This window comes from Elgaria multicarinata, chromosome 1 (genome assembly GCF_023053635.1).
Source record: "Elgaria multicarinata webbii isolate HBS135686 ecotype San Diego chromosome 1, rElgMul1.1.pri, whole genome shotgun sequence".
Lineage (NCBI taxonomy): Eukaryota > Metazoa > Chordata > Lepidosauria > Squamata > Anguidae > Elgaria > Elgaria multicarinata.
This window is the reverse complement of record NC_086171.1, coordinates 93,482,112-93,496,126: the sequence shown is the minus strand read 5'-3', so window position 1 is coordinate 93,496,126 and position 14,015 is coordinate 93,482,112. Positions and strand designations below refer to the sequence as shown.

Below are 14,015 nucleotides of genomic sequence, written 5' to 3'. Positions count from 1 at the left end.
TCCTCATAATGATGTGCATGCACAGAGCAACATGCTGACTAGGGATTGGATGCTAGCAATCATCCTGAGCAAAGGTAAATGAATAAAAGTGTGGAAAAAGGAAGTGCACAAGGGAAGTGGCACAGGCCTTGGGTTCTTCAATCCATGTGATTCAGTAAGAAAGCAGTAGGAAAACAGGGGGGTGGGAATGAAGTCTAATCTCATACATGACTGGTGGTCTTCATGCATATTCCCCCTTCTTTCATCAGCCACCTGCTGTCTTCGCAATACGTAGAACGTCATTTTGGACAGGACGGAAATGCCAGCTACAATACGGTAAGAGGGCTATGAAATTTTGCTCAGCTTCCTCTCTGAGCATACATTGAGTGCCTTTTCCTTATCACAAACCACAATCAATTCCCCAAAATCTAAGATCAGAAAGCTAAGATCAGTATGGGGCTTCCAGGCAGGTCTGAGCCCCAGTACGTATTGTTATTTGTTTGTAATTAGTCCATTGTTTCTGGCCAATTTTCTCATAGGGCATGTCTAGACGAGGGCTTATCCCGGGGATCTCCCCGGGATCATCCCTGTGTGTCCACATGATGCACAGGGGATCCCTCCCTTTTCCCCGGGATAACTGGGATAGCTTTAATTCTGACTTTTCCTGCGGTCTCAGGATCGTCCTGAGACCGTGGGACGTGTGGGCGGCAGTCCCGGCTTCATCCTGGCTCCTTGTGAGTTAATGCAAAGAGCCAGGAACTGGGCATGGGGCACAGAGCAATTCAGGAGCTCCATGCCCATCGAGGGGGGGAGGGGGGAGAGGGATCTTTTTTTAAAAAAAACCCAACCTGTTCGATGGAGTGCTCCTGCACTCATCTTCAATGGAAAAAAAACATCCCAAAATGGCGGCTGTGACATCTTCCTTCCTCCCAGGACTTTGCGCATTGCGTGTGGACTGAGGGGAAGGATCTTACGTTTACCATATTGTGAGGTCCTCCCCCTCCCCTCCCCTCCCCTCCCCAGGTGTAGACATGACCGTAGTCTACATGTAACTTCTCTCTTCTGATATCCCCCTAAAGCATGAAAGGAACCATATAGGTGGGGCAGTGTCAAGATTGTGGAGGAGAGGAAAGCCTCTTGCTGTCTGCACCTGCTAGAGCAAAGTGGTGGGTTGCAGATGCTGAATCTGAAAAAGAATGAATGGGTGCTCCAGAAATAGCCCTACTCTCAAGCCAAGAATTGATGCAAAAGAGAGCCTTGCAAATAGAGCATCAATAATGTTAAGTGCTTGATAACACACGCTCACAAGCAGCTGCAGCCAGATCATCTGAGTACCGTCCTTATCCCCCTGCTCTGGCTCGCAGAGAGCTCTGGCTTCCTCCATCATACTGTCTTCTATACATAGACATGAGAGAATGGGAGGGGACGTATTCGCTTGCCTACCACACTGCAGCAACCTTGGACACCAGCCTGTTCAGGGACACACATGAACTGGTGCATGCAAAGGCACAGGCAGGGGAAGCGGGGAGGGATCATCAAAGAATGGCTAGACATACCTCTGCACAAACAGGAGTGTACAACTGTGTGTCTCTGTGCTGGTTCACAATTACGTACCACCCCCGTTTCATGTGTGCTGGAAGACGCGCCTGGGAACCGGCCCTTTGTCAGCCAATTGTTAGTGTCCAAAGTTCCATTTAAAGTGTCATCCCTCATTCTGAATTGCTCCCTGTGTGATTTTCTACATGAGGCGTTTATTGTACAATCATCATTCCCTATTAACAATTGTTTTGGGGTTCTTTAGACAGTAAAGAATCCTCCAGTTTTGCTTCTGTGTCTAACAAACACGTTTGGTGAAGGTTTTTTTTTTAGAGTCGGAGAAATACAGCATTTAATTGGGGAAAGTGAAAGAAACCTCTTTTTTCACTTGTGGATTTGCGTTATTCTGCTATACCACAGGTTATATAGTGGAAAAGCAGGAAAAGAAACACTTTTGTGTAATGCTCAGATCTCAATTCCGTGACAAAATCGAAAGTAAATACAGAGGATTAACAGCCTCGTCTAGAAAAGCTCAGTATCCATTACGGGGGTGGGAGACGTAAATTTTGAGGCAACAATGGATGAAGGCCAATGCACCACAGTACAGAGAACAGCTCCAACAGTGTCCCAAAATAGTGTCTGCAACAAGGTAGGAACAAATCCAGACTATAAAACACATGGTCTTCGATGTCTATATACTAATGCCCAGAGCATGGGAAACAAACAGAATGAACTTGAACTCTTATTACATGAAGGCAAATACGACTTGATAGGTATAACTGAAACTTGGTGGGATGACTCCCATGACTGGAATATAGCAATTGAAGGATATAACTTGTTCAAAAAGAACAGAAGAAATAGAAAGGGAGGTGGAGTTGCACTATATGTTAAAAATACCTATCCCTGCACAGAAATACAGGCAGATGAGACTGGGAGCCCTGTCGAGAGCGTCTGGATTAAAATAAATGGGGCTAGGAATAAAAAGAATATGATAATTGGAGTCTACTACCGACCACCTAATCAAGGAGAAGACGAGGATGAAACTTTTGAGAAACAAATTGCCAGTGTTTCAAGGAAGTGTGATGTAGTAGTGATGGGGGACTTCAATTACCCTGATATCTGTTGGGAGACCATTACTGCCAAAAGCGGCCGTTCCAAGAAATTCCTGACATGTATGAGTGATAACTTTCTCCTACAGAAAGTAGTGGAAGGAACTAGAGGATCGGCAATCCTTGACTTGTTATTGACCAATAGGGATGACTTAGTGGATAAAGTGGCAGTTACGGGAACTCTGGGGGAAAGTGACCACGTCATACTTGAATTCTTGATTATGAAGGAGACAAAAGTCGAGCGTAGCCATACACATACTCTGGATTTTAGGAAAGCTGATTTTAATAAACTCAGAACTATAATAAGTAAGGTCCTGTGGCAAGGGAGCCTAAAGAGAAAAGGAGTGCAGGATGGGTGGGAGTATTTAAAAAATGAAATTTTAAAGGCACAGTTACAAATAATTCCAACAAGGAGAAAAGATAGAAGGCAAAAGAGGAAACCAATGTGGCTCCACAAAAAGCTTAGAGATGACCTGAAAACAAAAAGGGATACATCTAGGAAGTGGAAGGAAGGCCAGGCTACAAAAGAAGAGTACAGACAAGTGGCGCAGAAGTGCCAAAATGGCGTCAGGGAAGCTAAAGCTGTGAATGAGCTGAGATTAGCGAGGGATGCTAAAAGCAATAAAAAGGCTTTCTTCAGATATGTGAGTAGTAAAAGACAGAGGAAAGAAATGGTGGTTCAACTGCTTAATGAGGATGGCAAATTGATAACAGACGACAAAGAAAAGGCTGAAGTGCTCAATTCCTACTTTGCCTCGGTCTTCTCCCAAAAGTGGGTCAATGACCCCCCTGGAAAAAGTGAAGCAGAAGTTGAGGACGCAGGATTGCAGTTTGAGATTGATAAACAAATAGTCAAAGAACACCTAATTTCCTTGAATGAGTTTAAATCTCCAGGGCCCAATGAACTGCATCCAAGAGTAATGAAGGAGCTAGCAGAAGAACTCTCAGAACCTGTCTATTATCTTTGCAAAATCATGGAAGACGGGTGAGGTGCCGGATGACTGGAGGAGGGCTAACGTTGTCCCTATCTTCAAAAAGCGCAAAAAGGAGGAACCTGGGAACTACAGACCAGTAAGTCTGACATCCATCCCTGGGAAAATTCTGGAGCAGATTATAAAGAAGTCAATCTGTAAACACCTTGAAATCAATGCAGTGATTACTAGAAGCCAACATGGATTTGTCAGGAACAAATCCTCTCAGACTAATTTGATCTCATTTTTTGATAGGATAACCTCCCTTGTGGACTGTGGGAATGCTGTGGACGTCATATATCTTGACTTCAGCAAAGCTTTTTTCAAAGTACCACATGACATTCTGATTAACAAACTAGCTAAAAGTGGGCTAGATGGAACAACTATTAGGTGGATCCACAGTTGGCTACAGAATCAGACTCAAAGAGTACTTATCAATGGAACCTTCTCAAACTGGGGAGAGGCAACGAGTGGGGTGCTGCAGGGCTCAGTCCAGGGCCCAGTGCTCTTCAACATTTTTATTAATGATTTGGACGAGAAGGTGCAGGGAACGCTGATCAAATTTGCAGATGACACCAAATTGGGTGGGATAGCTAATACCCTGGAAGACAGAAACAAACTTCAAAGTGATCTTGATAGGCTGGAGTGCTGGGCTGAAAACAACAGAATGAAATTTAATAGGGATAAATGCCAAGTTCTACATTTAGGAAATAGGAACCAAATGCACAGTTACAAGATGGGGGACACTTGGCTCAGCAATACTACAAACGAGAAAGATCTTGGAATTGTTGTAGATCACAAGCTGAATATGAGCCAACAGTGCGATATGGCTGCAAGAAAGGCAAATGCTATTTTGGACTGCATTAATAGAAGTATAGCTTCCAAATCACGTGAGGTACTGGTTCCTCTCTATTCAGCCCTGGTTAGGCCTCATCTAGAGTATTGTGTTCAGTTCTGGGCTCCACAATTCAAGAAGGACGCAGACAAGCTGGAGCGTGTTCAGAAGAGGGCAACCAGGATGATCAGAGGTCTAGAAACAAAGCCCTATGAAGAGAGACTGAAAGAACTGGGCATGTTTAGCCTGGAGAAGAGAAGATGGAGGGGAGACATGATAGCACTCTTCAAATACTTAAAAGGTTGTCACACAGAGGAGGGCCAGGATCTCTTCTGGATCCTCCCAGAGTGCAGGACACGGAATAATGGGCTCAAGTTAAAGGAAGCCAGATTCCGGCTGGACATCAGGAAAAACTTCCTAACTGTTAGAGCAGTGCGAAGGTGGAATCAGTTACCTGGGGAGGTTGTGGGCTCTCCCACACTGGAGGCATTCAGGAGGCAGCTGGACAGCCATCTGTCAGGGATGCTTTAGGGTGGATTCCTGCATTGAGCAGGGGGTTGGACTCGGTGGCCTTGTAGGCCCCTTCCAACTCTGCTATTCTATGATTCTATGATACAACATCACTATCCACTTTGGCATTATTTTTTATATCTCTCTCTCTTTTGATTCCCACATTTATCACCATTTGTCTCCGTAGTGCAGCCTTCTGCAACCTGGTACATTCTAGATGTGTTAAGACTACAAATCCCCTCATGCTCAGCCAGCATGACCAGTGAACATGCTGGTCAGAGATTATGGGAGCTATAATCCAACACATTGGGAAGGCACCATGTTGCAGGTGGCTGCATGTAGAACATTATGAAATCTGCCCCATTAGCTAAAACTGGTTCACTGTCTGGTTATCTCTCGCCTTCTTATCTCTCAACTTGTTGCAAATTTCTTCTCTTCAACTTTTTCATTGTCCTCTAACTTGACTATTCAGAACCCAGATGCCAGAATCATTAGCTTTTGTAAACCTTCCTTAAATTCTTTCACCAACTTCCTTCTGTTCCTTGTTCTCCTTATTTTCAAAGCCCTTCATGTCCGCTGGCGAGGGGGAAACTATTTAAAGCAGCAAAGCTTTAAACATGTCAGGGATGCTTTAGGGTGGATTCCTGCATTGAGCAGGGGGTTGGACTCGATGGCCTTGTAGGCCTCTTCCAACTCTGCTATTCTAGGATTCTATGAAAGCACAGCAAAGCAAAGTGTGGGAGGGAGGCCCACCTGCCCTGACCTGGGTGCGTCGGTTGGAAGTGTAGGTGCAACTCAGCTAGCTTCAAAAAGAAAGAGAAAGGCTGTTTTGTCTGCATATAAAGGGGATAGATAGGTAGAGGACCTCCAAGCTTCGTAGGCTATCCTCTGATATGTGCTGAGCTTCCTTATATTGCTAGACTTAGGTCATGAGTCAGGACCTCAAATTTAGGCCATTGGTCCCACTCGGGGGGGATGGGTTCTAATATGATTTTTTTGCAAGGTATGGATGCCTAGAGATGAAAAATATGTGATAGCAAGTCATAACTCTTTGCCTTTTGTCTGATATTATTGGATTAGCAACTATAGGCAAAAAAAATTGGTTTTCATATTTTTGATAAATAGCATACAAATTCATCATAATATTTTGAAAAATAAATCTAATTCCACCATATTGATTAAATTCAATAGTATTTAAAAATAATTATGATTATTAATTGTAATAATAATAATAATAATAATGTAGTCCTTATAATACTAACAATAGAACTTTATTGTATTCCTTATATATTGATATAGATTATATGCATAATTTTCACTGATAATTTCTAATAGTAGTAGTTGTTACATCTTACATAGGCAATGTATGTTATAATTGAACATAAACATAATTTCATCATTCACATTCATCATAATCATCTTCTTCTGAATAGGCGTCATCACTCTCTGCGTCTGTTTGATTTTCACAGCCGGGAAGTCTGCACGTCAGTGCACTTGAGGTAATTTAGACAGCAGACACATGTTGGCAGTTGGCAGTTCCTAATGCAGTTGCAAGCTAGTAGATCTAACACAGCCTGCGGTGCTGGCTGCCCCTCCATCCAGTCCACTACCAGTTGCTCTGCTCCATCTTGTTTTTCCAACTTCCGCCCTCTCCCAATTGGACTAGGTGTCTGTAGATCATTCAGAAGACATCTCTTGCTTATAGTGACTTGATAATTTGCACGTTCGGCATGTTTCTTCAGACATCCAAAATGCAGAGAGATCTCCATTGTCATGATGAAGATGTTCCAAGAATACATCCCAAAGCTGTTTTACTTCTGCAAAGGCAGCATTCTGCAAGCGGTCATTTAATCTCTGTTGGCATAGGTCTTTTGCAAAATCATTAACATCCTCAATGAGGGAGTAGACTACCTGAATGTTCTCTTGGTAATTCTTCTCCACCCAGGGGATAAATTCCAACCAAGCCAGTGTCAACATAGCTTCATACATGCACTTGTGTACTCGAACTGCTCGATTGTACATACGACCTTCTAGTCCTGATGATATTGATCCTTCTGCTATCATGTCTGCTTCAATACAAAAGTCGCGAAGGCCAGCGTCTTGAAAGTGTTTTCCAAGAATGGACATGACATTGCAAATGGTGTGAAAGGTGCCCATTCAAAGAATGATTCTGTCGTACGTTGCTTGACACTTCCGCACGATCTCAGTTGCTTTTGCGTAGAGATCTTGATCCATGACCACTACAATTTTCGCCAAATGCAGTGATTCTCTTATCAGCTCTGACTGTTTCATAATTTCAGAAACAGTTGTCAACTCAGTTGCAGGGGCATTAATGGTGGGCCAGTAGTCAATGGAATCCTGTGATACACTAACTTGGTCTCTAGTACTGATGTTAAATCCTGTCCTACTTGGTATTATCTGTGCAAGGCTCCCTTCTTGTCTTGTAACAACCCAGATTATGTTCTTATTTTGTGCAAGCTTCAATTGGGCAACACATTCTGGCATGACTTCGATACTTGTCATCAATGGCTGAGGCCCAACTCGTTCACCAGAAACATACATGAACACTTCTTCAGTATTTGTGGTGGTCAGTGTTCTTTGCTTTTGTTTCTCAATGCTTGGGAGAAGAGCTTTAAAAAGTTGTGGTCCAAACAACTTGGGTTGCACAGCTATACCGTTGACTCGATGAGTTGTCCCCTTACCATAAGGCCATAGCTAGACCTAAGGTTTATCCCTGGATCGTCCAGAGGTCAAACCTGTTCACCTAGGTTCCACACAGGGGATCCAGTGCTCAGGCAGGGGCGAACCCTGGATGATCCCAGGATAAACCTTAGGTCTTGCTGTGGCCTATGAGTCTCTTCCAGCCTATCAATGTTATCCTATGCTAAGTTAGTGAATACATGAGACTGAACGGCAGCTGGAAGAACAATTTGCTCATTTAAGGTAGCAGCAAGTTTCTGAAGAAATAAGGCGGTATCATTTTCTCCCAGTTGTGAGTATGAAATCCCAGGACCAAGTCTGTTTAGAGTGCGAATTATTTCAACATTGCCTGTCAGCGTTTTTACGGCGTATGGGAGAAACAATTGCTTTGGTGGTTTCCGCTGGCCATTTGTCACTGCATATATAATGTCCTGACTGAATGATTGCATAAGTAAGGCGACCCTTTTGGAGAGCTTTGTGTTTTCTGGATCTCCAGTCGGAAGTCCTAATAGGAACCGTTTAAGATAATCAGGCACTGTAAATGAATATTTATCAGCGTCTGAAGGATGATATGGCCATGGTGTTGACGTCAAGTTTGTTTTAATCATTGTTCTTATGTGCAATGATGTTTTATCAATGATCTTGTTCATGTCTATTGCCTTAACCTTTAAAACTGATCATTCTCTTTTCAAACTCTGGTTTTCTCTTACAACGTCCTGTAGGATGACACTATCAGGTTGGGCCTTGATTGTCTGGGAATATATGGAGGCTGTCACTGAACTCGGATTCCAATTTTCTTCTAATATGCTTCTTGGTTGATTCGTCTATTCCCTGTATTCCTCTGCATGTCATGAGGGTTTCAAGCCTTTCAGTGAGAGTCGTCACTTTTTTAGGAATAATCACATTCTAATGTATTGAAATAGTTCATCATATGCTTCATCTCTCATATTTTTGTAGTTATCATTGGTTTGAATGCTAGATGCATGATCTTCCTCCTTTGCTTTAACCATTGTATAGTTCTTAGGACAAGATGCATGATAATGGGCTTCTGCAGCCACTATGTCCCTACTACAAACTGCTAAGATCTTTGAATCACAATTAATGGTTGCACACTCTCGAAGCCTTTTGTCAGCTCTAAGCTCTGTGGCCTTGATTAATTTCTCACGCATTGATGTTCCCTTGTAGCATTTTATCTTTCCACAAAACATACATTCTTCAGCATACACGTTTGACTTTAACGTTGTTCTTCTGTTTAAGCGTTTACTCGTGCACTCGTGCACTCGCTCATCACTAATGCTTGCTTCAGCTTTTCGCTTAATACTCTGTACATCTCTCTTCATAGTAAACAGGCTCCTGCACTTCCTGTGGTAAAATACTTTGGGAACCGTGTTGCTTTCCACATTTCTCACAATGTCTAACAGTGGAATGTGATTCTTTACTTGAGCTGCCCCTAACAGAGTTTTCCATGATGAGTTGTCCTGTGGGCTTGTCAGCGTATCTCCAGGCTGGACATTTGACCATAAATGAATTATGCACTGGGGATCAGAAGGACAGGATGGGCTTGCTTCAGTCTTCTTCATGATGCTGCATGGACATTCACCACCGGCTCTGAACAAAAACACACACACCAATACTAAAAACATTTATATATTTTAATTGGTGTAATTATTATAATTGCAATTATTATTATAATTATTAATTTATATAATCAGAATTACTGTAATTGTTATGTTTAATAATAAAAGTCACAATATTAAACATTATCAAAAAATTTCCATTTACATCAAGGTATCTTGGGAGTAGAGTGGTAACACACAAAAGGCAAAGAGTTATGACTTGATATCACATATTTTCCATCTCTAGGCATCCATACCTTGCCAAAAAAATCATATTGGAGCCCATCCCCCCAAGTGGTACTGATAACAGGGTCGGCTCAAGGCCTAACTGATACTCTTAGGGCTGCTGACAGGTCATACTAAAACAAATGACAGCACCTGCCCATAGGGAAATATAGGACAGCACTTGCCCATAGGGATCCATAGGACAGCACCTGCTCATAGGGATCCATAGGACAGCACTTGCCCACAGGGAAATATAGGACAGCACCTGCCCATAGGGATCCATAGGACAGCACCTGCTCATAGGGATCCATAGGACAGCACTTGCCCACAGGGAAATATAGGACAGCACTTGCCCATAGGGATCCATAGGACAGCACCTGCTCATAGGGATCCATAGGACAGCACTTGCCCACAGGGAAATATAGGACAGCACCTGCCCATAGGGATCCATAGGACAGCACCTGCTCATAGGAATCCATAGGACAGCACTTGCCCACAGGGAAATATAGGACAGCACTTGCCCATAGGGATCCATAGGACAGCACCTGCTCATAGGGATCCATAGGACAGCACTTGCCCACAGGGAAATATAGGACAGCACCTGCCCATAGGGATCCATAGGACAACACTTGCCCATAGGGAAATATAGGACAACACTTGCCCATAGGGAAATATAGGACAACACTTGCCCATAGGGAAATATAGGACAGCACCTGCCCATAGGGATCCATAGGACAACACTTGCCCATAGGGAAATATAGGACAGCACCTGCCCATAGGGATCCATAGGACAGCACTTGCTTATAGGGAAACCATACTTGTCCATATAGGGATCCATAGGACAGCACTTGCCCATAGGGATCCATACTTGCCCATAGGGGGATATAGGATAATGCTTGTCCATAGGGATCCATAGGACAGCACTTGCCCACAGGGAAACCATACTTGCCCATACGGATTCATAGGACAGCACTTGCCCATAGGGAAACACAGGACAGTACTTGCTCATAGGGAAACCATACTTGCCCATAGGCATTCATAAAACAGGGCTGTGGAGAGTTAGGCACTTTTTAGCATATATGGTGGCATTTTTAATGAATTGAAAAGATAACCGGGCAAAATGTTATTAAATCCCCAGTATTAGCATTGTTAGAATTCTTTCAGGAGGATAATGAAAAAGTTGTATTTAAACCATTAATAGGATTTCTTTTTTTGTTGCTTCCAGATTGGAAACTCCATCTGATAAGCGTTTTATTGCATGCTCATTACTGGGCACTCATGGAGTTTGCTCAGGTCCCTCACATGACGTCGTCTGCCTCTCGTGCCCCTTCTGGCCTTCCTTGCACGGCAAAAAACCCTCATTAAGTCTGATGATTTTTTTAAACTCGAAATTGCTGCTCTCTCCTGCTGTGTGCAGGAGAAGAAGCGCCCTTAGAGCAGCGGACTCCATGGGCCTGGTGCTCGTTGGGTACTCCCTCTTCTTGAAAGAGGAAGTAACTTGAGGAAGGAAAACACCGGCTGAGAAGCGAAGGTAGGGAGCGTGTTAACCCCTGGTGTGATGGAGCTCTGGTAATCATCAGATATTGGAAGTATTTGGCTGGTGCCACACTAATAAATTGGTATAGCAAGGTTTGGCATGTAGCATTAATGGAGTATCTGACCAATAAACTGAGATTGGTAAGAGGAAAAAGATCTAAAACACATTTAATATGAATTAGCATTGCTTCATGGTATTTACAACTTCCTTGGAATAGGAGACTAAATCCCAAAAGTATTTTAATTTTTTTGGTTGGCATAATAAAAGGTGGATAACTTGTGCTATTTTTTTCTGAGCTACAGAAAGGAAGGAAATGTTTAAGATCTGAAGAATGATATATATTTTGTAATAGTTATAATAGGTTCACTGATTTCCTGTGCAATAGCAGGAAGTATTCATTTCTTTATTTCTGTATGAAATTTGAAATAAAAATTATTTACAAAAAAAACCTGAAAAGTTTTCAGCTGAGCCTTAAAAACGGAGATTGAAAGAGCAGTCCACAGATGAAACTATTAATATTAATAATAATACAAAACAAAACAAGACAACACAAAAAGGCAGTGCTGCATCCAGCTCCATGTAAAAGGTAGAACTAATGCTGTGCCAAAATCTGTCCTCCAATTTCCTGAAAGCTCTCTTCCTCCATGAAAGGGGCTTCCATTTTTCTGCCTCATTCTCAGGGCATTTTGTCATTTATTTTGAATGTGCGTTGGTGGTGTTTCCTCATCTGAAGAGGCCCAATGGGAGGAATAAATTCATGATCTCTTCCCCTTTGCAGGTAGTGCAGGAAGTGAAGGAGGCTACAAGATGTCAGAGAGATGGTTGTACAATAAAAGACAGGACAATCATGCAGTTCTCAGCCATCTCATATGTAAAGAAAGCACAACAACGCTAAACCAAATCCATGAGAATTTCTCTGAAATTTCTTCTCCTTTGTCTTTTCAAAAGCAATTTCCTTTCTATCGAATTGAATGAGAATGAGTGAAATTTTCGGCACAGCACTGGTTAGGCTGTTGCTTGGAACACACTAAACACAATATACCATCCAATCCCAATAAGTATACCAAGTGTATTTCAAATTATGGCTTATAACTGTGCAACACAGGAATGATAGAACTCATACGACTAAGAATGACATGTTTCCCCTAGGGGCAACCAAGGTTTCCCTATGGGCAAGTGCTGTCCTGTGGATCCCTATGGGCAAGTGCTGTCCAGTGGATCCCTATGATCAGCCATAGTTTCCCTATGGGCAAGTACTGTCCAGTGGATCCCTATAGGCAAGTACTGTCCAGTGGATCCCTATGTTCAGCCATGGTTTCCCTATGGGCAAGTCCTGTCTTATGGATCCCTATGGGCAAGTACTGTCCAGTGGATCCCTATGGACAACCATAGTTTCCCTATGGGCAAGTACTGTCATTCGTTTTAGTATGTCCCGTTTCTGACCTCACTTCCTTCTTCTTCATGCTCTTGCTTCTCAGAGAGGAGATGTCTCTTTGGGACTCCCTCCATCTTGAGTTGCAGATCCTGCTGTACAACATGTGTTTTCTGCATTAAAATGCAAGCTTTCTTATTCCTTTGACCCAGAGTCTTCAACGTGTGACTTATCCAGGGTAAAGTGTGCTCCTTCAGCTAGGATTCCACATCCTACCCTTGACAGGTTGTCTAACAGTTTCTTGTTGTATAAAGTGTGGACCCTTCCCTCCAAACTTTAAATGTGAATGGGGCAGAGAAGTATGCTCTTTCCCCATTATTTCTAATTTGGACCTTTGAATGGAACCTCCTCAGGATAGGGCTGTGGTTGTTGTTTTTACTATCTTTTGCTTTGAAGTTGCCATAAAAATAATAATTAAAATGCCCATCAAGACTCTGCCCAATTTGAAGGGGAAGACAATAAAAGTTGGGGGAGAAAAAACATATTTAGCCCAGTACAACACCTTTGCATGTTTACCCAGAAATAGGTCCCACTAAGCTCAATGGGTCATAGTGTGCATAGAGTTGCAGCCTAAAAGTCAAAACAGGTATTACCCCTAGATCTGTGCTGTTTCATTTATCATTCCAAAACTGGCAAATGCTGATTTTTTTAATGTTTATTATCTCCACCCACCATCTCAGGTATGCACATAATTAGCCATTGTCATTATTGTTGTTTGGTCTTATCTCCTGTTTTAACCATTCACGAGGAGTCTATTTTTTTTCATGGAATCACAGAATTTTACATTTTGAAGAGACTTTGGAGGTCATCTAGTAAAGCCCTCTGCTGCATGCAGGACCTATAACTACAGCATCTCTGTCAGATGGCCATCCATCCTCTGCTTAAATACCTAAATCTGAAAATGGTTTAAGAACAACAACTCCCTCTCCTTGTGATACAGTTGAAGTATCACAAATCTTGGGTGTGCTGAATCACAAACAGCTTAAATTCAGTTCTCAACAGCCAGGCAAAGTTTAAAAAAAAAAGTTGGGGGGAGCTGTCAACATTTGGCATTGTTAAAGTAGGTTGTTCTGGTAAATCTGCGTGGTCATGATGAGATACTGGGAAACGCTTATTAGAGAGCTCATGCTTCTGCTTGCAGATCCAAAGTTCAATCTATGGTATCTCTAGTTAAAAAGGGCCACGGATGTCAGATGCTATTCAAGATTTCTGTTGAGTCCTTGCAGAGCTACTGCCTGTTGGAGCAGACATTATCTGGGCCAATGTTGAGATGCAGTAATAAGGCAGCTTTCATAGAATGGTAGAGTTGGAAGGGGCCTATAAAGCCATCAAGACCAACCCCCTGCTCAATGCAGGAATCCACCTTAAAGCATACCTGACAGATCTTGAATGCCTCTAGTGTGGGAGAGCCCACCACCTCCCTAGGTAATTGGTTCCATTGTCATACCTCTCTAAGAGTCAGGAAGTTTTCTGTGTTCATGTTGGGAGAAAGTTCCTAGGTGGATCTATAGGTCAAAACCTGCATTAGAACTTGAGTGGAAAACTTCAGCCTGCAATGCAGTTAT

The 14,015-nt window shown here is 42.6% G+C and overlaps 1 protein-coding gene across 1 annotated transcript in view; it reads left to right on the top strand.

The window, feature by feature from the left end:
* The window catches only part of ADAM11 (ADAM metallopeptidase domain 11), a 167,558-nt gene that overhangs the window by 46,323 nt on the left and 107,220 nt on the right, over positions 1 to 14,015 (top strand). The window contains exon 4 of the mRNA XM_063133045.1: positions 249 to 315. Coding sequence (XP_062989115.1) covers positions 249 to 315 — 67 coding nt within the window. The remainder of the gene's footprint in view (positions 1 to 248; positions 316 to 14,015) is intronic.